At 44.7% G+C, this 26037-nt stretch overlaps 1 protein-coding gene across 11 annotated transcripts in view; it reads right to left on the bottom strand.

The window, feature by feature from the left end:
* KMT2C (lysine methyltransferase 2C) overlaps positions 1-26037 on the bottom strand; it is an 803286-nt gene that overhangs the window by 648339 nt on the left and 128910 nt on the right. For all 11 annotated transcript variants that reach the window (XM_033931655.1, XM_033931654.1, XM_033931660.1 and 8 more), the window contains exon 2: positions 4207-4295. In XM_033931655.1, the coding sequence (XP_033787546.1) occupies positions 4207-4295 (89 nt within the window). The remainder of the gene's footprint in view (positions 1-4206; positions 4296-26037) is intronic.

The following is a 26037-nucleotide window of genomic DNA, read 5'->3' as shown; positions in this document are numbered from 1 at the left end:
CATATTGCTTTAATGTGTTCAGTAACATTCACTTGCTATTCAACATCTGTTTCCTAGTTATTTTTTTTTTATATATATTTTGGATGTTTTTTAGGCCGGGTTTGGCATTTTTAAGATGGTTTACTAGCTGTTTCATACATTATACCTTGCCCCATGATATGATAGATCCTTTACGGATGCACATTGTTGGTTTTGAAATGGATTGTTAATTGAGTCCACTGCCGCTTTTCAGGCTGTATGATATATTTCCTTATCTTTTTTATGATCATTCATTAGCATAGACTCACCCTTTTAATAAGCAAGATAATTTATGATGGTTGGTTCTACTGTTTTATTTATTACTATTCTTGATATATTACATATAGTTTTCAGGTTATACATGTTTCTGTATTTTTTTATGCTGTGTAAGTCATTTTATTTTATTTGAAATGTATTATGTTTTGGTTTAAGATATATGTTACAAGTTTCTTTTGACTATTATTGTAAATTTATATGCTTATATTTTGTCTTTCTTTTATATCCCATGATGGTTATCTTTCCAGTTTTTTTGTGACATTTTTTCTCTTTTCTTTTTTACCACGGTATGTATCATTTATATCTATTCTTCTTCTTTTCTAGATACTGTATCTTTTATTATTTATTCTTTTAACACCCCTTAGGATTTTTACATCTATCTTTCTACAACTTCTTCATTAATGACATTCACTTCACTCTGGTGACTATTCATCTTGGTCTCTTTTTGTTTAATAGATTCAATCATTTTAACCTTAACTATTTGTAATTGTTATTCAGTATGATTTATTTTATTTTGTTCAGTTATATGTATTCTGCATGGTATTTTTTCTTCCTTCTTTTTCAAACACTTGCTTTAAGTGCAAACAGGATTATACAACACATATATATATATATTATATTATTTTTCCTTTATATGTTTTTATATGATTATTTTAATATTGTATTTGTACTCAATAGGACCCCTGATGAAGGTTGTCCGAAACACGGACCGTGTTTGGCGACTTCTCACAGCAGTTTGTGACTCTTGGCGTGATACCTACGTTTTTTTGTGACATTTTTTTCTCTTTTTTTTTTTACCACGGACCCCTGATGAAGGTTGTCCGAAACACGGACCGTGTTGGGTCCCTCGCTTGGTAAAAGTTTTTTAGATATGATTTATTAGTCACAATAAAATTTGCCTGCATCGTGTACAAGCCTGCAGTTTTGGTTTGTTTGCTTCTGAAAATAAACAAGGCACCAACCTGAGCGCAACCTGAATGAAGAGTATGGAAGATTACATATATAACTCCTATATTCAAGTTTGTCAAGTTTGAACAAAGAAAAGAAACCAGATGTACGGAGTCCCCAGCAGTAAGCAGGCAAATGAATATCTGACAGAGTGGGCTTCAAGAACAGAGTATGTCTACTAGAAAGAAGATTACTAAGGTAAGAACATAATCTTTCCTATTAGTGCAACAGTCACTCTATTCCTGAACCTATGGGACATATCAAAGCAGTCCCCCAAACAGTGGCATAGCGAGGATGAGAGGCACCTGGAGCAGTGGCGCCCCTCCCCATCCACACGCACCTTCCCCACTCAAGAAGAGAAACACAAAAAAGAATACCAGATAAAATGCAAAGAAGTAAAGAGAGAAATACAATTGGTGAAAGCGCTGGTGGAAGAAAAATGTCTAGGAATGTAAAGAGGAGATAAAACTTTTAATGTATATTGGAGAAAAGAGGAATACTAAAATTGTGAGACTAAAAGATGCTGAGAACTGTAGATGTGGAAAGTGATGAGGAAAAATCAGATGTGCTAAACAAATGCTTCTGTTCTGTATTCACAGAAGATACCGTATTTTTCACTCCATAAGATCAGCTTGATCCAGCGCTGCATCGGCAGACTCCCCTGCTGGATGGCCACCCGAGAACCCATCTGCCGCAAAAGTGAAAAGCAGGTGCGAGTCCCGAGCGCACCTGTCTGGTCCTGCGCCGCTGCCCGAATGGTGCCGTCGGTTCTCGCAAGACTCACGGGAGCTGATGGCACTATTTGACCAGCGGCGCAGGACCAGGCAGGCACGCTTGGGGCTCACACCTGCCTTTCACTTCCGCGGCAGATGGGGACTCAGGCGGCCATCCAGCAGGGGAGCCTGGCAATGCAGCGCTGGACCGCCTGCCAGGATTGCATAAAGGTACCAGGGGTGGGAGGGGTCCTGCAGAAAGGTACCAGGGAAGGGAGCCCTCCTGCCAGAATTACGGTAAATTAATCACTTGTTTAAATGTACAACAAAAGTAGAGTTAATGCAAGAGGCCTTGTGCTAGACATGTGAATTGCTTTAAAAAATAAAAAGAAGAAATAAAAATGTAAAGGTGTCAGAGATGTGCTCCAAAGCTGAGCAGGAAACAGAAAGTCTTCCCTGCCTGCCCTGTGCCCTGTGTCCCAGCCTACCACTAGACCACAAGAGGAGGGATAGGGTACAGAGCCTGGCAGGGAGAGGGGACAGGGTGCAGAGCCTGGCAAGGAGTGTGGAGTTGGGTGCAGAGCCTGACAGGGAGAATTTGGTTCAGAATGGTTTTTTTCTTGTTTTCTGCCTCCAAATCTAGGGTGCATCTTATGGTCAGGTGCGTGTCATGGAGCGAAAAATACAGTAAGTCTGGCAAAGGACCTCAGTTAACTGACAAAATATATATGGGAATGGAGTAGCTATCATACTGTTCAAAGAAGAAAATATTTATGAACTGGAAAAAGCCATAAGACTAAATGAGATCTACCCTATGATATTAAGGGAGCTCTCACAGATTTGTTTAATAAATCCATGGAGACAAGAGAGATTCTGTGGTCTCTAGTCACAAAGTGGTCACAGAGAAGAAGTCAGAAACTACAGGCTGGTAATCCTCACTTTGGTCCTTGAAAAATTGGAAGCTCTGGTGAAGGAATGAATAGTGAACTATCTGAAATCAAATGGGTTTCAAGATTCGAGATAACATGGTTTCACCAAGAGGAAATTGTGCCAAATTAATCTGATTGATTTCTCTGACTGGATGACCAGCAATTGGATAGAGGACGTGTGCTAGATGTAGTTTATCTGGATTTCAGCAAAGCCTTTGATACGACTCCTCATCAATAAACTTAGTGGGCTAAAGTTAGGACCCAATGTGATGACCTGAATTAGAACTGGTTGCCTGGCAAATGACATAGTGGTGATAAATGGAGTTTACTCAGAGAAAAAGGTGAGTAGTGGCGTGCTTCAGGGATCAGTTCTGGGACCCATTCTGTTCAATATATTTGTGAGTGATATTTCTGAGTAGAAGGAAAAAAGTGCATCTTTTTGCAGATGACACCAAGATTTACATAGTGAAAATGCCAAAGGGAACAGAAAATATGAGAAGTGCAAATGTTAGAAATGTTTGGAAGCTAAAATTTAATACAAAGAAGTGCAGAGTTATGCACTTGGAGAGTAAAAATCCAAAGAAGCTGTATGTGCTAGGGGGTGAGAAGTAGATATGCACAGACTGGGAAAAGTACCTTGGAGTGATAGTGTCTAAGGATCTCAAGTGTGACAAGCGAAACAAGTGTGACAAATCGGTGGCAGTAGCCAGAAGGATGTTGGGCTGAAAAGAGAGAGGAATTACAAGCAGAAAAAGGGAGATGTTAATGCCCTTGTAGAAGTCATTGGGGAGGCCCCACTTGGAATATTGTATTCAGTCCTGGAGGCTGTATCTTGCTAAAGATGTAAGAACATGAAGCAGTTCAGAGGAAGGCAACAAAAATGATATCAGGATTGCACTGAGAGACTATGAGAAGAGGCTTGAATACCTGAACACATATACCCTACAAGAAAGGAGGCATAGAGAAGATATTATACAGATGTTTAAATACTTGAATTCACAAACAAATCTTTTCCAAAGATGGAAAAACAGTAAAAATAGAGGACATATGAGGTTGTATGGTGGTAATGTCAGAAAATACTTTTCCAGGGAGAGGGTAGTGGATTGTTGGTTCAGTATATTGCCTTGATAAAGAATATGACTGTTGGGCAAACTGAATGGAACACACGTCTTTATTGGCCATCATTTTCTAAATTATAACTTTCCAATCTTCCCGTCAAAGAGTAGAATTACTCCAATTTCTGGCCATCAGGTCACTGTTGACAACCGAATCCTAAATCTTATTTTGAGATTTTTATTTTAGTATAAGAAAGCAGCTTCTACCTGTTTCCAAAATGTTCTCAGTTTCTGCTGTCTCCAGACCATCCATGCTATCTTCATCCTCCACAGCAGTTTTTCCTCTGCCTCGAGGCCTAAAAACACACACAAAAAATAATGTCATTTTCAGCATGGATTACTCTGAAGTTTGCTAAATTAAACTCAATAAAGATTGTGCAGCTTAAAATTTGAAATCCATTTAAAAAAACAAACAAACCACCATATTACAACAACTGCATTTGTCCAGTGTATTCTGGATGGCATATTTGTGCTTGTCCTGGGAACATTTACCAGCCCAAGAACTGAAAAAGGGGTGCTAAACACAGCTCTTTGATATCAGGGAGCCAGCAGAGTAGTAGTGGTCAGTCAACCTCTCTCCTGGGCCTAAACACAATAATTTGAAATAAAGGGAATTCAAAATGAGGTGGGTACTACAGATTTAACACAGTTATATGGCATAATAGTACTGCAGAAAAGGTCAGCATGGGTGTTAACTCTCCCTCCATTCCCCCCCCCCAACTTGATAAACCTGCTGCAGATACCTGACATGGGTTTAACCGCTCTCCCCTTCCTGATGACTCAACTGGACCCCCTCCAAATCATCCAATGTTAAAAACATTCTCTGGTAGTCTAGTGGTCTTTTCCTCCCTCCCAACCTTGCTTCCATGGGTAAATAAAAGATAAATCCCTAATGTCCAGTGGTACCCATAGCCATGAAGTAGCTTTTGTGCTGCGTCCACGTCAAGGGTACTGTACTGTTTCAGTTGTGCTTACAAGTCTGTGTATTTCTTTCTATATAGCTTATTCTGAATTTTGGAGGTTTTTTTTATGCCTATGATGTTTGCGAGTAGAGCTGTAAAATATTGTAGCTCATTTTAAATTTGAGGCTTTTGCCTCCGTTATTTTTTTGAGTAATAGTGCCAGGGTTATCTACGTAAATAGTGGAGCTATTGTGTGAAAACTATCACATATACATTATATAAATAACTAGTATTTTAGCCCGTTACATTAACGGGTGCTAGAATATATGTCTGTCTGTCTTTATTTCTGTCTCTCTCTCTGTCGCGCTGTCTGTCTGTCTCTCTCCCTGCCCCTTTTGTCTGTCTGTCTTTCTGTGTCTCCCTGTCCCTGTGTCTTTCTTCTTTTCTTTCTGTCTCCCTTCCTCCCGCTGGTGCTAGAATATATGTCTGTCTTTCTTTCTGTTTCTCTCCCTACCCCTGTCTTTTTCTTTCTGTCTCTCTTCCTCCTGATGTCTTTCTTTCTGTCTCTCTCCCTCCCTGGCCCCCTTTGTCTGTCTGTCTTTCTGTCTCTCCCCCTGCCCCTGTCCCTGTGTCTTTCTTCCTATCTCCTTCCCTATTTCCCTGTGCAGCAGCCGCAGCATTCACTCTCCCTCCATTTCCCTGTGCATCATAATTTTTTCCCTCAGTCTAGCTTCTCCTGCCCCTCCTACACTCAGTACTTTAAACTTCAGCCTGGCCTGTAGGTCAGGGGTTTCTCGGGCTGACTGCCACCTGCTGCTGGTGGCTCCGTGCTCGGCCGCTGTGACCTGCAGCCACAGGCAGCCGACAGCCACCACGGTCTGCAGCTGCCCTACAAAACGGGAGCACGCAGGTGGGAGTGCGCATGCGCGGCTTAGGATTTTATTATATTAGATATTAGATTATTATAAGTAACCAAAATTATATTAAAACTCTAATAAGTAATATATAAAACAAACCAATAAGGCCCAGTAAATATTACAATATAGCACAGTTGTTATCCAGGGACAGCAGGCAGCTATTCTCACATATGGGTGACGTCATCAACGGAGCCCGGATGCGGACAGCCTCGCAAGCAGACTTGCTTGTAGAAACTTAAAGAAGTTTCAAGTCAGCCGCACCGCATATGCGCGAGTGTCTTCCCGCCCAGCGCAGGGCGAGTCTTCTCAGTTCAGATAGCTAGCAGAGAAGCCAACCAGGGGAGGTAGGTGGATTGTGAGAATAGCTGCCTGCTATCCCTGGATAACACCTGTTATGGTAAATAACTGTGCTTTATCCCAGGACAAGCAGGCAGCCTATTCTCACAAATGGGTGACCTCCAATCTAACCAGAATGCGATGGTGGGAGCTTTGGCAACTTAGGAGAATAAATTTTATAATACTCTCTGGCCAAAATGGCCATCCCGTATGGAGAAAACATCCAGACAATAGTGAGAGATGATAGCATGAACCGAGGACCAAATAGCAGCTTACAAATTTCCTCAATAGGTGTAGATCTGAGGAAAGCTACTGACGCTGCCATTGCTCTGACGTTATGGGCTGTGATTCAACTCTGTAGTTGTAATCCAGCCTGGGCATAGCAGAAAGAGATACAAGCAGCCATCCAGTTGGAGATGGTACGCTTAGAGTTTGGATGTCTCAACTGGTTTGGATCGAAGGAGACAAAAAGTTGAGGAGCAGTTCTGTGTGGTTTGGTGCGTTCCAAATAGAAGGCCAAAGCACGTTTACAGTCCAAAGTATGAAGAGCTGATTCTCCAGGATGAGAATGAGGCTTTGGAAAGAACACTGGAAGAACAATGGATTGGTTGAGATGAAATTCTGAAACCACTTTAGGAAGGAATTTAGGATGAGTACGGAGGACCACCTTGTCATGATGGAACACAGTGAAAGATGGATCAGCAACTAAAACTTGCAGCTCACTGACTCTTCGAGCAGATGTGAGGCAATAAGAAATACCACTTTCCAAGTGAGATACTTCAGATGAGCCGTAGACATTGGTTCAAATGGAGGCTTCATTAATTGAGCAAGAACAGCATTGAGATCCCAAACCACTGGAGGCAGTTTGAGAGGAGGTTTGACATTGAAAAAGCCTTTCATGAATCTGGAAACCACCGGATGAGCAGAGAGAGGTTTCCCTTCAGTAGGCTGATGGAAAACAGCAATTGCACTAAGATGGACTAGGATTGATGTAGACTTAAGGCCAGAGGTGGTTAAGTGCAAAAGATAATCCAGAACAGAAGATAAGGAGGAATCTTGAGGCTCCTTATTATGAGAAATACATCACGTAGAAAATCTAGTCCATTTTTGGTGGTAGCATTGTCTAGTGGTAGGCTTCCTAGAAGCTTCTAAAATGTCTCTTATAGGTTAAGAAAACTGAAGAGGAGTTATGTTGAGAGGTACCAAGCTGTCAGGTGTAGAGACTGCAGGTTGGGATGAAGCAGAGATTCCTGACTGCTGCTGAGTTGAAATAGAAGGGAGTACCAAGGTTGTCTTGGCCACCGAGGAGCAATCAAAATCATGGTGGCATGAGCATTCTTCAACTTAACAAGAGTCTTGAGAATGAGAGGGAATGGAGGGAATGCATATAGGAAGAGATTCGCCAATTCCAGTAAGAAAGCATCTGCCTGAAGGCGATGAAGAGAATATATCCTGGAGCAGAACTGAGGCAGTATGTGGTTGTGGGGAGCTGCAAAGAAATTTATCTGAGGAGTTCCCCACTGTGAAAAAATGTGATGAAGAGGCGAGGAATGGAATGTCCATTCGTGAGGTTGCAGAAGACGACTCAAGTTGTCCGCTAAGCAATGTTTTGCCCCTTAGATGTAGACAGCTTTGAGGAAGGTGTTGTGGCGGATTGCCCAGTCCCAAACCTTCAGAGCTTCTTGACAAAGGGAGGAAGATCCTGTCCCTCCCTGTTTGTTGACATAGTACATGGTGACTTGGTTGTCCGTCCAAATGAGGACTACCTGTTTGTGAAGAAGATGTTGAAAAGCTTGGAGAGCCTTGAAAATCGCTCTGAGTTCCAGCAGATTGATGTAACACTGACGATCTGTACTGGTCCAGTGGCCTTGAGTACGGAGACCATCGAGATGAGCGCCACAAGCATAGGTTGAGCAATCTGTTGTGAGGACCTTCTGATGGGGGAACGTTTGAAACAGTAAGCCTTTGGAGAGATTGGAAGAGAGCATCCACCAGCGGAGAGACTGTCTCAAGGAAGGAGTGACTGCAATATGTCGAGAAAATGGGTCGCAAGCCTGCGTCCACTGAGATGCCAGGGTCCACTGAGGAATTCTGAGGTGAAGTCTGGCAAAAGGTGTCACGTGTACTGTGGAGGCCATGTGACCTAGTAGTATCATCATGTGTCTCACTGAAATTGAAGAGCGGGAAGACACTGCATGACAGAGTTGAAAGAGAGTTTCCAGATGTTGTTGCGGAAGGAATGCTCTGAGTTGGATAGTGTCCAGAACAGCTCCGATGAATTATAGATTCTGAGAGGGTTGAAGTTGGGATTTGGGAAAGTTGATTTCGAATCCCAAATTTTGTAGGAACCATGTAGTCCGTTGGGTCGCTACAATAACACCCTGAAATGTGGAATCCTTGTTGAACCAGTCGTCTAGGTAGGGAAATACCTGAAGACCATGAGCTGCTGCTACCACTACCAGGTACTTGGTGAACACTCTGGGAGATGAAGCCAGGCCAAAGGGTAGCACTCTGTATTGATAATGCAGATTCCCCCCCTGAAATCTGAGATATTGACGGGAGGCCAGATGAATGGGAATATGAGTATAAGCCTCCTTGAGAACCAGAGAGTATAACCGGTCGTTCTGATCTAGAAGGGGATAAAGGGATGCTAGGGACAACATGCAAAATTTTTCTTTGATTAAAAATTTGTTGAGAGCCCTGAGATCCAGAATGGGTCGCAGATCGCCCGTATTCTTCAAAACAAGGAAGTAACGGGAGTAAAAGCCCCTGTTCTGCTGTTCTAAAGGAACTGGTTCGATGGCATGGAGACGAAGCAGAGCTTGAGCTTCCTGAAGAAGAAGGGCGGTCTGCGATGGACTAGAAGGATACTCTCTTGGAGGAAGTTCTGGTGGAACCCGAGTGAAATGAAGAGAATATCCTTCCCTGAAGATTGACAGTACCCAGAGGTCGGATGTAATTGTCTCCCAACAGTGATAAAAATGATGGAGACAACAGAAGGTTGAGATTTTTATTGCTTCTGATTCTGCTGTTTCTTGGGAGGCGGACGAGTGTAAGGAGCCGCTCTTGGAGAAAAACACCTCTGGAAAATTGGAGGAGGTCGTGCAGGTTTAGCAGGAGCTGGCTTAGTCTTTGGTCTGACAATAAAAGCAAAGGATTTTTCATGTTCAGACAATTTCTTGGTGGCTGCCTCGATAGATTCATCGAAAAGGTCATTGCCTGCACAAGGAATATTAGCCAAGCGATCCTGAAGATTAGGGTCTATGTCAATGGTGCGAAGCCAGGCTAGGCGACGCATCGCTACAGAGCAAGCGGTGGCCCTGCCGGAAACTCGAAGGCATCATAAGAAGATTGTAATCTGAGTTGTGACAGAGTAGCTATGACTTCTTGAAATTCAAAGAGCTTTTGAGTATCCAAATAAGTCAAGAATTTCGGTAATAGAGAAATGAGGAACTCAAAATAAGTAATAAAATGAAAATTATAATTGAGGACTTTAGAGGACATCATGGCATTTTGATAGATGTGACGTCCAGATTTGTCCATAGTTTTCCCTTCCCTTCCAGGAGGAATGGTGGCATAAACCTTGGAAGGAAGGATGGGACCTCTTCAAGGAGGATTCAACAAGTAGGGATTGGTGAGATAATTGTGAATTCTCAAATCCTTTGCAATGCAGAGTTTTATACCTGGAATCCAATTTGCCTGGAACAGCAGGAATTGCATAAGGAGTGTCCAGGCATCGTGTAAAAGTCTGAGACAAAAGCTTGTGAAGAGGAAGCTTAAGTGACTCTGCAGGAGGTTGAGGAAGATGCATGATTTCGAGGTACTCCTTAGAGTATTTAGAACCAGCATCCAATTGAAGTTCCAGGTCAGCAGCCATCTGGCGAAGAAAAGAAGAGAAAGATAGCTGATCTGCTAATGCCCTGCCTCGAGAGGGACTCGAGGATCTCGAGGCAGCCTGGGTCGAAGATGAAGCCTCAGCGGGAAAATAATCTTCAAAAGAATAAGGAGACTTGGACAAAGCAATAGAAGCCGCTGAGTCCTCGAGGACTGGAAGCGGAGACCTCGATCGAGGAGTTGGTGGTCTGGTAGAGCTGGAAGGTGTAGATTGAGGCTTAGTGGAGAAGGACGCTCTTTGGAAGAAGAGCTATGCCTGCAGGTATGTCTCGAGATAGGCCTCGATCGATGACGAGAGTGTTGCCTGAAAGCAGGTCTCGAGGATCGAGGAGACTTCGCCCCGGAGATAGAAGCAGATGTTGCCACCAAGGAATGGATAGGGCTAGAAGCTGTAGAATGAAGCTCAGGAGGCTTGGTGGAGGAATCTCGAGGCACTCCCAAAGACTCTGCTCCTTGTATGGAGTGTGAGGATTCCTGTCTAGGCACTTGCAAAGAATCTACTCATTGCTTAGAGTGTATAGATGCCAGACCAGACACTTGCAAAGACTCTGCTCCCTGCATAGAGTGTGAAGTCTCAGTCTGAGGCATAGGAAGAGGCTCGACCTCGCGCAAGTCTGCAGAATACTCAGGCTGGATTAGAGTAGCTAGCTTCGGTCCCATTTTGGTTAGGAACTGAACAAATTGCTGCTCTAACATGTTCTGGAAGGAAATCGGCAAGGACGGATCCGCGATTGAAACTGGACCACCTGCTACAGCTGGAGGTTCCAAAGAGGCAGTGGAAATGTGCTTCAACTTGGAAGTCTTAGCAAGCTTGAGGACCACCACTGGAACTTTCTGCCGAGCTATCTGACCTGAGGATCCAGGGGAAGATAGAGCAGGTGTACTCGAGGCAAGAGCCACTGCAAACGAGGAAGGTTTGATGAGGCTCGAGGTCGGAGTCGTGGAGGCAGGAGGACCCTCAGTAGAGGGTGGAACCGAGACCGCTTTCGAAGATGAGGGTGTGACTGAAGAGTCCATCCCGAAAAGCTTCTCCACTAAAATCTGATGACGTTTACGGGCACGAGGTTAAAGAGTAGCACAGCACTCGCACGACTTCGGTTGATGGCCCGGCCAAAGGCAATTGAGGTACCGACGGTGAGGGTCCGTGAGAGAAATCACATGCTGGCACTAGCTACACTTCTTGAAGCCCGTTGCTGGCTGGGACATAGGAGGAAAAATAGCCGCAGTGAAGTTGAAGCCCCACCAGTCGAACAGAAGAAAATAAAAAAAATTTTGTTTTAAACTAAAAATAAAAGAAGACAGCGATTCGCAAAGAAAACAACACAAACTGCGATGAGAGAAGGCACGAAGTAACAAAGTTAAATGCAGAGAGTCAAAGACGGACTTCTCGGCTCCACGGAAAACTGAGAACTGAGGAGACTCGCCTTGCGCTGGGCGTGAAGGCACTCGCGCATGCGCTGTGCGGCCGACTCGAAACTTATAAGTTTCTACAAGCAAGTCTGCTTGCGAGGCTGTCCGCATCTGGGCTCCATGGATGACATCACCCATATGTGAGAATAGGCTGCCTGCTTGTCCTGGGATAAAAAATGATTAGACATATCTAGTGCATATCAAATTCTATAATAAAATTAAATCTAAATTATATTTAAAAAAACTTTTGAAATAAAAAGGCTTGCAATAATTTTCTAAACTTTAGATAGCAGATCTCAGGTCTAACATACCTGAGAGGTATTCCACACTTTGTTGATTGATGAAAAAATATAGCAGTATAACATCTCTCCGACTGAAACAATTTGGCAGATGGAAAGCGAATCAGAGAATCTTTGAGATAAAGGAAGCCCAATCAACCAAGGCCTAGATTCTCAAACCTTTAACGTGGTCGCTAAACTAGTTTCCAACAGTTTAGCCTGCACACATTTTAGCGGTGGATTATCAAAACAGCTTATCTCGGCCTTTAGCAAGCTTTATAGCAGTCTCCAACACTGGCATGCAAATGGGTTCTTCAACATTGAAATGAGCACTCCGATGGATTCTTCAATATTGCTGAACCATTTTTAAAGAGCGGCATCACCTTTTGGCGACCAAAATCAGTGACTGGTCCAGGGGTGCCGGTACAATGACAGCACTGTTAAAAAGTGCATCTTGTAGCATGTGTTTTGGCTGCATTACAGCCCCCTTTGGCAGTGAGAGAGATGCTGTCTCCTGCCGCCACATGACACACACCACCGGCAGCGGGAAAGATGCTGTCTTTCCCATTGCCAACTACTACTACTATTAATTATTTCTATAGCGCTATCAGATGCACGCAGCGCTGTACAGAGTCATAAAAAGTAAGAAAACAGCCCCTGCTCAAAAGAGCTTACAATCTAAACAGGCAAGACAGACAAACAAGATGTCATGGATATAGTTAAGAGGAACAGTTAATCAGCTGGCTGGGTTGGAGGGCAGAGGAGTAGGGTTAAGGATTGAAAGCTATATCAAACGCAGGTAATTTATTCCAGGCATAGGGGGAAGCTAGATGAAAGGAACGAAGTCTGGAATTGGCAGAGAATGAGAAGGGTGACGTTAAAAGTGACTTATTTGAGGAACGGAGTTCTCTGGGAGGTGTATAAGGAGAGAGAAGCGAGGAAAGATATTGAGGGGCAGCAGAATGAATACACTTGTAGGTCAGCAATAAGATCTTGAACTGTATGCGATGGCAGATAAGGAACCAGTGAAGTGACTTAAGGAGAGGGCCCCCCAGAAGCATGAGAGATGCCCAATCTCTCTCGCTACAAAACAATCCCCCCCCCCAAAAAAAAATCCACTCATCAGCAGAAGAGCCAGCCATCTGAAAATAAGGTAAGGGGAGGTAGTTGGAGGCACAGGGAGGGGGTTGCATGGCAGCAGGAGAGCATGGGCATCTCTCCCACTGCCAAGGTGAGTTGGGGGGTGTCGGTTGGGCGTGACCAGCGATGGGCACATGCAAATTTAGTGAGTCTTCGCTACTCTCCGCCAACCTCATTTGCATGAGCATTTTTTGGAGAATGACTCAAGTTTTTTACAGTCGCTACTATAATGGCTACGATTAGCAGACCGATGGTTTTTTTGTCTTTTTTTGAAAATCTAGCCCTTAGTTACAAGGGGCCAAATACTACATATGGCACCAAAAAATATAAGAGCAAAGAGCTCAGAGTTGGACGCTGTTTACAGAATAGTGCGCAACACTGCATATAACTTTTAGGCATGAAGATTTACACTATCCAAAACCAGGTGTAAATTCTGGCACCTAAATAAGGTGTGGATCAGGCATGTTCTGTAACAGTTCACACAAATTTTTAAAATGTCCATAAACCACCAATGCCCCTTCCTTGTCCACGCCCCCTTTTCAGATCCACACATTAGAATTTACATACACATAGAATACACCTATCAAGATGAGTGTGTAAATTCTATTTGCTGCCAATTAGTGTAATTGATTATTAGAGTCCAATTATCAGTGCTAATTCTGTGCAGAAATTGGGCATGCACCCAAATTTCTGCAGGCAATTCTGAGTGCCATAAATAGAATTGGGGGATAATCTAATGCTTGACCTCTTAAAGTTTAAAAACCATAATACATCTTAAAACAGCATCATGTTTCTACTGAAAGCCAATGGAAAAAAAAAAACTAATTAACAAAGGAGTACCAGTAATCCTAGTAAACCTGTCAGCTTCACAGACCAATCTTGCTGCTACATTTTGCATCAATTGTTTTAATGCAGTGTCAGTATATCCTAGATAAAGCAAATTAAAATTATCATTTAGATGTGATTACATGGTTGCCTGAACCAACGAACAGAAATCCTCCTATGGGAAATATTTCCTAATATGCTCAAGTTAACATATGTTTCAAACAATGTTTAATTTGCAATGTCATTGTTAAGTCATTGTTAAATGGGGATCTAGAGCTACTCTCAGAATTTTCAAGAAAGGTTTTAAAGCAGGCTTGTCCAACCTACAGTCTGGGGGCCAAATTCTGGCCAAGAAAGAGCTTTTTTCTGGCCCTCGGAAGCTTGGCAATCCCTGAAGTACCTTCTTTCCCCACAACAACTCAGTTCTTCAACCTTGAGCCACTCAGAGTCAGCAGTTCAAATTGATATTCCAGTTTCATGTCTTGAGAGTAGAGAGCTGCACGGGAATGGAGATGCGAGGAATCCTTCTGAATTTGCAGGGATCCCCTAGGGTCATGGGGATCCTGTGGGGACCCGCTGGGGTTGCGGGGATCCCACGGGGTTAGAGGCACCTCGAGGTGCTCCAATACCTGTGAACTTTCTTTTCCTGCCCTCGAGCCGCATTCGCCCCTCCACCAAGCAGCGTGAAGCACTCCAAGCACACCATCCAAAGCTGAACCAGAAGCCTCCACTCCGACGTCATAGCTAACATAAGAGAGAAGGCTTCCGGGTCAGCCATGTGCAGCGTGCTGGGCCTGTGGCCCTGCAAAGAAGTGCGGCTGGAAGGCAGGAAGGAGGCGGCTGACTTGGATGGCTCTGGTACAGTCTCGCGAGAGGGGGCGCCGAAGTAGTTGGGCTACAGAATGTGTATGCATGTTGGACCAAGGAAGGGAGATAGAGGGGGCACAAACTTGGGACACAGAAGGAAGGAAGGGAGCAACAGGACATAGGATGGAGAAAGCAAGGGAAAGATGCTGAGAAGGGGATGGAAACAGAAAGGGAAAAATGTTGGTCATAAGTATGTGAGTGAGAGGGAAAGAGATAGTGCACACGGGGAATGGAAGAGAATTTGGGGGCATAGGGAAGGAGAGGAGTGAGATACAGATGCATGGGGAAGAGAAAGATGAGAGAGAGAAATGTTAGATATGGTGGTGGAGAGGGAACAGAGGGACAGATTGAAAGGGATACAGGAGGGAGGAATGTTGGACATAGTAGTGGAGGGAGAGATGTGGCATGGTGCTGGGGAGGGGTGATAGAAGGAGAAATGTTGGGAATGGGGCTGGTGGGTAGGGGTGAAAGGTGCTGTATATGATCAGGGGGTTGAGAAAGGATGTGGCAGTAGAAGGGGTAGGAGAAATGCACCCTGGATTTCTCTTTTCCCATTCCCTTTGCAGCAAGGAAGGGAATGAGAGATAAAGAGATGGTGGACAGTGAGAGAGAGAAAGGGAGACATATTGCACATGGGGGTGGAGGAGAGAGGAAGAAATGCTGTGCAGGAGTGGCAAGGAGGAAAAGAGGGAGATTGATCCAGGACAGAAGGGAGCGAGGATGCTGTACAATGGGAGAAAGAGAGAAATGTTGGACCACAGTAGGAGGAACCAATGGACAGCAACAAAAGAATTTGCAGAAAACGGGAAAGCAGAAAAAAGAGAAACTGGGACCAACCTGATAGAAAAAATAAATCTCCAGACTGAAATATGTTAGCTTTGGAAAATGTATATAGCAGATGTCTTTGTATTGTGTTCAAAAGAAAAGGAAATACATTTCTGGTTTTATTTCTCCAGTGCTGAAGTACTTGCTGATTCTTGCTGTGGCTAGTGGGGATCCCCAAGTACCGCCAGCTGAGAACTTCCTTCAAAGACGACCAGAACTCCTCTCCACCAAGCGCAGCAGTCGCTGGCAGCATCCCTGAACCACTAAGGTGCCAGCATCTGTGACTCAGGTATGCTACTGCTGTCTGCCAAGCTTGGCAAAAGGGACCCCTTGCCACCTTCAGAGGAAGTCCTCAACTAACATAGCTTGGAGGTCTTCATCAGCTGGAGTATTTATAATTTATATTTTTATTAGAGGCTCTAACAGAGACCAATTTACAAAGTATGCATTCTTTCCAATATTTCAAAATTAATAAAGTGTCTTTGCTTATTTATAAATAGGTCTCTACCAGAGCCTTTAATTCAGTAGCATAATTAAATGAAATAACTACTTCTGAAGTTTATAGGGACGGGCAGGGATGGATTTGATTACTTGTGGGGACGGGTTTGATTTCCAGAGGGGACAGGCAGGAATGGGTTTGATTTCTGTCCCCACGCAACTCTCTACTTGAGAGACTTGAAATTACATGACCAACCCAAACTTCCAGCACTACAAGGCTCAAGCTTGCAGAAAGGAATCCCACTGTAAGCACCACAAGACTTGCCAAGCTTTCGAGGGCCAGGAAAAAGCTCTTGATGGGCTGGAGACTGGGTGAATGCTGCAAAGTATAAGAGAGAGTAAGACTGGATGAAAACTGGGTAGGGGACAATGCACCTTTATATTGTCACTATTTGACAAAACATGCAACAAAAAACAACTGTGTGTTATGGCCCTCTGAATTTTACAAAATATAAAATGTGGCCCCAAATAGAAAAAGGATAGACAATCCTGATCTACAGCAAAACTCTGTATTTAAAATCTGAAGTTTATCATGGGGGATGGGATCTGAATGCAGTAGCCTGAGCAAAACAATTTTGGTCTTATCAATATTAAGCTTCAAATAAAAGCAACTTTTAATTAAGCTTATACACATTAAATATAAAATTAAATAAATACACAGATCACAAAAAATCCCATAAAACGCGTAAGGGTCTTTTTACTAAGCTTTGGTAAGCACTAGGGCACATTTACTGCAGCTAAAAATGTCTTACATGGGATGTGCTCAGGTGTCCTGCGGTAACATCCAAATCTGTATGCGCAAACCATGTGCTGAAAAAAATTATTTTTAATTGAAGATAGGGAATGTCTGTGGGGAATGTCTGTGGTCAGAGTGAACATTTCTGTACTAGATAGTGCATACAATATTACACAATAACTAATTAGTGAAAGATTAGCACCCGAGTCCTTACCACCCACAAAATAGGTGTTGGTAAGTGCTCACATTAATCACTTTTTAATCGTCATATGCAAATGGCACAATTAACACCAAAATATAAGTTGGGCGTGCCCTAGGACATTGCAGGAAAGTTAACTCCCTAGACTCCACCAAAAATATATAAACCTCAAATCTAAATTTTTAAGATAAGGAGCACCCTCAGCATGAGTTTGAAAGCTTTAAAGAGCGACTCAAAGAGTAGCATTAGTGCTTAGAATAGCAAAGCCAGCAAACACTGAGCAGAGATTACCACTCACTGCCAGCCGCACACCATCATCTGGGTGCTCCTGTGAATATAAGAATTGCCGCTGCTGAATCAGGCCAGTGGTCCATCATGCCCAGCAGTCCGCTTATGGGGCGGCCCTCTGGTCAAAGACCAGCGCCCTAACTGAGACTAGCCCTATCAGCATACGTTCTTGTTCAGCAGGAACTTGTCTAACTTTGTCTTGAATCCCTGGGGGGTGTTTTCCCCTATGACAGACTCCGGAAGAGCGTTCCAGTTTTCTACCACTCTCTGGGTGAAGAAGAACTTCCTTACGTTTGTACGGAATCTATCCCCTTTCAACTTTAGAGAGTGCCCTCTCGTTCTCCCTACCTTGGAGAGGGTGAACAACCTGTCCTTATCTACTAAATCTATCCTCTTCAGTACCTTGAATGTTTCGATCATGTCCCCTCAGGAACCGAACAGGCCAACACAACTGTAGGTCAGATTGATTCCTGCCTGGAGGAAGGGGCTATTGCCCCGAAACCCTGCTGGGTCGAGCCGTGTTGAAAGAGGACTGCACCTTAACTTTTGTCTTTGATCCCCAAAAAAAGCTGGACTCTTCTTGCTACTAGCACCTTTATTCAGCTAAGTAACTGGAGGGACAAGTGACTAATTTTTTCATTCTCTGTTCAAGTCAGTGGGTTAGGCATCCGGGGCATTGCAGGACAGTGAACTTTTTGTCTTCCACTTTTATATATATTTATTTATTGCACATTGTTTGCACTTGACAGCATACAGGAGCACCCAGGACAGACAGGGAAAAATGCTTGAGTACATGAATAAATTCATGTAAACCGTTCTGGGCTCCCTTGGGAGAACCGTATAGAAAAATGAATAAATAAATATACTTGTTCAAACACGAGGGGATACCAAACTATATTTAGTATACAGCACTGCATGCATCTGGTAAATAATAAACAGCAGTGGTAGTAATAGAAGTATGATTGTAGTATAACTTCAATATTACTATAACAACTAATTTCTACAGCGCTACCAGGCATACACAGCGCTGTACCCAAAACATGGAAGAGACAATCCCTGCTCAAAAGAGCTTACAATTAGAAAATGACAGGGAAAGAATTTGTCCTCATCCCCATGTGTCATCCCCACAGATAACCATGAGAAACCATCTCATGTCATTCTTTAGCGACGATCACTGACTTTAGTGCATCTAGCTCTCTCTCTCTCCTCTGCTTTAGAAATTTGATCTGAATGCTATTTCCCCTCTGTCTCAGAAATGGCTCATCAAACTGAATTATTTCCCTCCTCTTCCTTGGACTCTGAAGTGATCACGTAACAAGGTGATTAAAAAGGATATCATTGCCCAAATCATTCCTTTTGTCTCTTCTGGGGATTTATCTTTACCCTTATTTATTTTAATTACTGTATTTGGATTTATACCCTGTTCTCCAAGAAGGGCAAAGAACAGGTTACAAGCTTGCATACATAATAAAGAGTAGCAGTACAGTAGACTCTCAGTTAACCAGCACCCATGGGGATTGATAAGATGCCTGATAAATGTAGTTTCTGGTTGCTTGAGAGTTACTATAAACTAATACTATACCAGATAAACTACCAGACATGTGGTAAGCAATGCATGAACGTTCTCAGCCGTGGTGTGCCAAGTTTACACTTAAATTTCTGCCAGAAATTGATTTTATTTTCATTTTCATTTAAAGTATTACAGTATTTCTTTGATTTTTTTTTTTGCTGGTTGTTTTGAGCGTTCTGGTTGCTTGAGTTCCATTTAACAGAGTCTACTATATATAGTAATGCAGAGTATGACTGTGTATCATGATACGATAGGGCATAGCAGAGCGTGAATGTAGTTAATTGAGCATAGCAATACATAATAATTTATGGCAGGTAAGTATGATAGTACTTAATACCGTATTTTCACGCATATAACGCGCATACGTGTATAACACGCTTACACGTATAGCGCGCAGGAACAAAGCATTGCTGTAAAAAAAATCTATATAGCACGCACACGCATATACCGCGCATGCTTCTATAACCTCCTCCCGCCACCCCCGCTTACTTCCTCTTCTGGCCTGCGAACCGGCATCCTCCCCCCCCCCGCTCGCGTCACCCCCCCTCCCCCGCGATCCTACATCCCCCCCAGCACCGCAAAGACATCGCTTACCCGATTGGGCACCGGCACCAGCACCAATGCACAGGACGTGCCAGTGCCAGTGCCAGTGCCCGAAGATCCTCCCTCACCTGGGCTGGGCTGGGCAGGACTGGGCAGTGCGAGGGAGATCCTCCCTCTTCCCTGTGCTGGGCTGGTCTGGGCTTTGAGCATTTGCGCATGCTCAAAGCCTTCTGGTCTCGCTCTCTCCGAGATTCTCAGATTCAGAATCTCGGAGAGAGCGAGACCAGAAGGCTTTGAGCATGCGCAAATGCTCAAAGCCCAGACCAGCCCAGCACAGGGAAGAGGGAGGATCTCCCTCGCACCGCCCAACCCAGCCCAGCCCAGGCGAGGGAGGATCTTCAGGCACTGGCACGTCCTGTGCATTGGTGCTGGTGCCGGTGCCCAATCGGGTAAGCGATGTCTTTGTGGTGCGGGGGGGGATGTAGGATCACGGGGGAGGGGGGGGTGACGCGAGCGGGGGGGGGAGGATGCTGGTTCGCAGGGGGGATGCCGGATCGCAATGAGAGAAAAAAAAATTGTATAATGCGCTCACACATATAGCGCGCATGGTTATACTCGGTTTCTAAAATCGTGTATAACGCGCGCGTTATATGCATGAAAATACGATAATATAAGACAGAAGAGACATTGTGCAGTATGAGGGAGGGATAAAGTATCGCATAGTAATGTAGGACATAGCAGAGGGTGATAGATCATTTAAACATATGACCTTACATGGCATGGGAGGGCAAAGCATGATAGTGTGTGACAATATATGGTAGGGCATTATGACACATAATAGTAGTAGTACTTGGCTTGACAGTACATTATATAGCAGTTCATAATATTACAAAATAAAGAATAATATGGAAAGTACTGTAGCATTATGAAAACCTGCTGCTTTCCTAGGACACTGACATAGCAATAGCCTTTGTGCATGAACCTTCCTGGTAAATTACCTTCCTAGGTGTCCCTTCACATTTAGGCTCTGAGACTAGCCCTTAGCCAGAATCCTCATCCCCACTTCCACCACTATGGCTCTTACTGATACTGACTTTCCCCAATCTCTCGCTTCATCCCAAACCACTGAACTCCTCAGCTCCACACCACTCACTTTTTTAATCCATTATATCACCCTCCCTTTTGTCCACTACCCTCTTCTCAGACCTAAAGCTTCAACAGTTTCTCCCTCTCATTCAGCCATTCCTACTTTCCCTAAATCAGGGGTCTCAAAGTCCCTCCTTGAGGGCCGCAATCCAGTCGGGTTTTCAGAATTTCCCCAATGAATATGCATGAGATCTATTTGTATGCACTGCTTTCAATGCATATTCATTGGGGAAATTCTGAAAACCCGACTGGATTGCAACCCTCAAGGAGGGACTTTGAGACCCCTGCCCTACATGCATCCCACCTACAGTGTAGCAGGCCCCCTGCCCCCCCCCACACACACTTTCACCGGTATCTTCTTGCTCCTTCTTTTACTCTCTCCTGGGGACATCAACCCCAACCAACTCTTTTCTTACTCATGTGGGTCACACCGCAATGTCACCAATCTTATTTATGCTCCCCTCTTCCCTGCCCTTATCTTGTACCCTGTGGAATGCCTACATCCATGACCTCTTCACTCTCAATCTCTCCATCTGCTCACACTAACTGAGACCTGGATATGCCCTCATGACTCTACTTCAGCTGCTGCCCTATGTCATGATGGCTACCTTTTCTCCCATACGTCTCATCCGGTTGGTCATGGAGGTGGTGTTGGGCGGCTACTCTCATCCTCTTGTAGATTTCAATCCCTTCCTCCACCTCAGCCTCATCGCTTTTCTTCCTTCAAAGTCACTCCATCCATTTATTTGTTCCTCTGTCCCTCCACACAGCTGTCACTTACCAACCCCCTGATAAGTCCCTCTCTTCTTTCCTCACTGACTAACTCTGACTTTCCTTCTTCCTTGAACATTCATCTCCCTCTCTCATTCTTGGTGATTTTAACATTTACACTGATGATTCCCTCCAAATCTTCAGCTTCTAGCCCTTCATTTGATCTTCAGCTATGATCCACCACTCCTACTCAACAAAACAACCACTGCATTGATCTTGTCATCTTCTTCAACTGCTCTATCACAAATTTCTCTACCAGAGTCCTTCCCCTCTCTGACCATCATCTGATAACCTTCAAAACCCATCACCCTTCCCCCCTAGTCCTGGCCAATCTTCAGACAATCGATCCCTGCACACTCTCCACAATTGTTTCACCCTTCCTCTCTACCACTATGCTATACAAGTCTGTGAACAAGGATGTCTCCTCCTATAATATCACTATCTCCTCTACTCTAAATACCCTCGCTCCCCCACCCCACACTTGGTAAAGCATGCCAAACCACAGCCTTGGCTAAACTCTAAAATCCGTTATTTCTGTTCTTGTACCAGATCCACTGAACACCTCTGGCTCAAATCCTACACTCATCCTGACTTCATCCACTTCAAATTCCTCTTGACCACCTTCCAACCTGCTCTTTCACTTGTCAAACAAGACCAAACTACATCCATCTGACTTACTCTCTCGGCTCAAACCCTCACCACCTTTTGACACACTGAACAGGTCTCCTCACCTCCATCCCCTGCGTCACTCTCTCCCCAGACTATGACCGAGTACTTCTACAACAAGGTTCACAAAATCAACCTTGAATTCTCAACCGAGCCACCTCCCTCAGCACACTTTATCAACACCCCCTCCCCCCTTTAGCCCTCGTTGCCTTCTTTCTTTCCTGAAATCACTGAAGATGAAACTGCATACTTTCTTTTCTCCTCCAAACTCACCACTTGTTCCTCTGATCCCACCCATTTACTTATTACTATCTCTCCTACCATTGTCCCCTCTATTTGCCATATCTTCAACCACAAGAAAACGCAGAGGACCTAACTCTGTCTCTTTTTCCCCCATACAGGACAGCTCAACATCGACACCTCATATCGCCCTGAGGAACAGATATCAGCTGCTACAGGAAGGTCCGGAGAAAGAGCTACAAGTAGTTGTTCAGCAGACGGTTCCAACTCCGGAATCAACAGTACAGCCCACCCCTAAGAAGCGCAGAGTGGTGGTCATCGGAGATTCGCTGCTGAGGGGCACCGAGGGACCAATCTGCAGACCAGACCTACAATCAAGAGAGGTCTGCTGTTTACCAGGGGCCAGGATCCGGGATGTCACTGCTTGCATTGACAGACTCATCAAGCCCCGAGACCACTTCCCCATGGTTCTAATCCACGTCGGAACCAACGACACCGCAAGGAGCAGCCCGGACAGCATACCTGAAGACTTCAGGGCCCTGGGGGAGAAGCTGAGGAGGATGGATGCGCAGGTAGTCTTCTCCTCGATTCTCCCAGTGAGGGGCAAGGGCAGAGCCAGAGAGGATCGAATACAGAGGGCGAACGACTGGCTGCGAGGATGGTGCAAGGAGATGAACTTCGGGTTTCTGCACCATGGAGAAGCATTGCAAGGACTACAGGGACACGACGGGCTACACCTAACCAGAAGAGGAAAGAATGTCCTTGGACACCGCCTAGCCCGCCTACTCCACAGGGCTTTAAACTAGGTAAGTCGGGGGAGGGTACAGGCACAAACAACATACCAGGCGAACTAAAATGCCAATACATTTTTGAGGCTGAGGAAAGTAGTCACCGAAATTCTGGGACAGAGGTGAGTGCACACACTTTTGAGTCGGGAGTAGGGTCACATCATATTTATGGGTCACATTGTAATTCCGGGTCTAGGGGGAGTACACATTGTGGTTCTGAGCCTCAGGAAAGCACAAATAACACAAACAATGTTAAAGGTGTTCAAATAGCTCAAGCAGGAATATCCCCACTGAGACGTAACAAAAATATAACATGGAGGGCTATGTACGTCAACGCACACAGTTTAGGAAACAAGATCCTGGAATTGGAAACAGAAATAAGGAATGCCGACCTGGATGTGGTGGCGATATCTGAAACCTGGCTCACAGACTCCCACGGGTGGGACATGGTCATACCGGGTTACAACTTGCTTCGCCGGGACAGAGAGGGTAGGATGGGAGGGGGTGTAGCATTATATACTAAAGATGACATTAAGGTCACGAGAATCTCAGATGTACAGTATACTGGGGAATCCCTTTGGGTTAATTTGGCCAGAGGGAAGGACAAATGCTTGTATCTTGGCGTAATTTACAGACCCCCAAGACAACAGGATGACCTGGATATGGAAATAATCGAAGATATAGAAAATATCACCTTGCGTGGGGACACAGTATTGCTAGGTGACTTCAACATACCTGATGTGGATTGGGTTACACTTACCTCTGCTTCCGGCAGCAGCAGGAGGCTATTAAACTCTATGAAAGGAGCAAGCCTCAGGCAACTGGTGTTGGAATCGACAAGGGATCAGGCAATACTGGACCTGATACTTACCAATGGAGAAAGTGTCACAGAGGTCTCGGTGGGCGACACATTGGCCTCCAGTGACCATAACATGGTATGGTTCAATATCAGGAAAGGTTTCACTAAATCTACTACACTAACCAAAGTCCTCAAATTCAAGGACACAAATTTCAAAGAAATGGGAGACTTCGTTCACCAGGCGCTACAAAGCCAAGAAGAAACCGATAACGTGGAAGACATGTGGTCGACTTTGAAAGCAACCATACAAGAAGCAACAAACCGCTATGTAAAATCAGTAAGTAAACGGAGAAGGAACAATAAGCCACAGTGGTTTACTGCGGAGATCTCAGACCTGATCAAGGAGAAGAAAAAAGCATTCATCTCTTACAAACAATCAGGGAAGCAGGATTCTAGAGCAGACTACCTGGCCAAATCAAAAGCCGTCAAAACAGCAGTCAGGGAGGCTAAATTCCTCATGGAGGAGTCTCTAGCAAAGAACATCCAGAAGGAAGATAAATCCTTCTTCAGGTATATCAGTGATAGAAGAAAAAACTCAGGCGGGATTGTACGTCTTAGGAAACCAGACGGAGACTATGTGGAAAAGGATTCGGAAAAAGTCCAACTATTAAATGAATACTTCTGCTCAGTCTTCACCCGAGAAGCGCCAGGGCTCGGCCCTCAGCTACAGACAAGGGTTGGCTCAGTTGACCCGTTTAGTAACTTTGAGTTTACGCCCAGCAGTGTCTACGGTGAGCTGTCAAAGCTCAAGGTTAACAAAGCAATAGGGCCGGACAACCTGCACCCCAGGGTGCTTAGGGAGCTGAGTGATGTCTTGGCGGAGCCACTGTCCGTGCTCTTCAACCTCTCCCTTAATACAGGCAGCGTCCCATTGGACTGGAGGACGGCTAACGTCATTCTACTCCACAAGAAAGGCTCAAAGATGGAGACAGCAAACTACAGACCAGTGAGTCTAACATCGATAGTGAGCAAACTAATGGAAACTCTAATCAAACACCAATTAGATAAGATCCTGGATGAGGAGAATCTACGGGATCCCCGACAACATGGATTTACTAAGGGGAGATCCTGCCAATCCAACCTGATCAGCTTCTTTGACTGGGTAACGGGGAAGCTGGATATTGGGGAGTCCCTGGACATCGTATACCTGGACTTCAGTAAAGCATTCGATAGCGTACCACACCGCAGGTTGCTGAGCAAGATGAGTTCTATAGGATTGGGCGACACATTGACGAAATGGGTTGGGAGCTGGCTTGGAGGTAGGCTTCAGAAGGTAGTGGTGAACGGCACCCCCTCCGAAATGATGAAGGTAATCAGTGGAGTGCCGCAGAGCTCGGTCCTGGGCCCGATCTTATTCAATATCTTTATAAGAGACTTGGCAGAAGGGCTGCGAGGTAAAATAACATTATTCGCCGATGACGCCAACCTAAGCAATGTAGTGGGCAAAAGCACAACAGACAAATTCAATGTCCGACAACATGATGCACGACCTACTCCTACTGGAGCGCTGGTCTAGGTCCTGGCAACTCAACTTCAATGCCAAAAAATGCAAGGTCATGCACTTGGGCAGCCAAAATCCATACAAGACTTACACCCTTAATGGTGAGATCCTAACAAGAACTGAAGCAGAACGAGACTTAGGGGTGATCGTCAGTGAGAACATGAAGACTGCCAATCAAGTGGAGCAAGCTTCATCCAAGGCAAGACAAATCATAGGTTGCTTACGCAGGAGTTTCTTCAGCCGTAAGCCGGAAGTCATTATGCCATTGTATAGATCCATGGTGAGGCCCCACCTGGAATACTGTGTGCAATTCTGGAGGCCGCATTACCGTAAGGATGTGCTGAGACTGAAGTCGGTCCAGAGAATGGCCACCCGGATGGTCTCAGGACTCAAGGATCTCCCGTACGAGGAACGGCTGGATAAGTTGCAGCTGTACTCACTCGAGGAACGCAGAGAGAGGAGTGACATGATCGAGACATTCAAGTATCTCACGGGCCGCATCGAGGTGAAAGAAGATATCTTCTTTTTTAAGGGTCCCGCAGCAACAAGGGGGCATCTGTGGAAAATCAGGGGCGGGAAACTGCACGGGGACACCAGGAAATTATTTTTCACTGAAAGGATGGTTGATCGCTGGAATAGTCTTCCACTTCAGGTTATTGAGGCCAGAAGCGTGACTGATTTTAAGGCCAAATGGGATAGACACGTGGGATCTATTCACAGAGAAAGGTAGGGGAGGGTCATTGAGGTGAGCAGACTAGATGGGCCGTGGCCCTTATCTGCCGTCTATTTCTATGTTTCTCATTGATTTATCTGCAGCTTCTGACACAGCAGATCACCGT

This window comes from Geotrypetes seraphini, chromosome 2 (genome assembly GCF_902459505.1).
Source record: "Geotrypetes seraphini chromosome 2, aGeoSer1.1, whole genome shotgun sequence".
NCBI lineage: Eukaryota > Metazoa > Chordata > Amphibia > Gymnophiona > Dermophiidae > Geotrypetes > Geotrypetes seraphini.
This window is presented reverse-complemented; position numbering and strand designations above follow the sequence as displayed.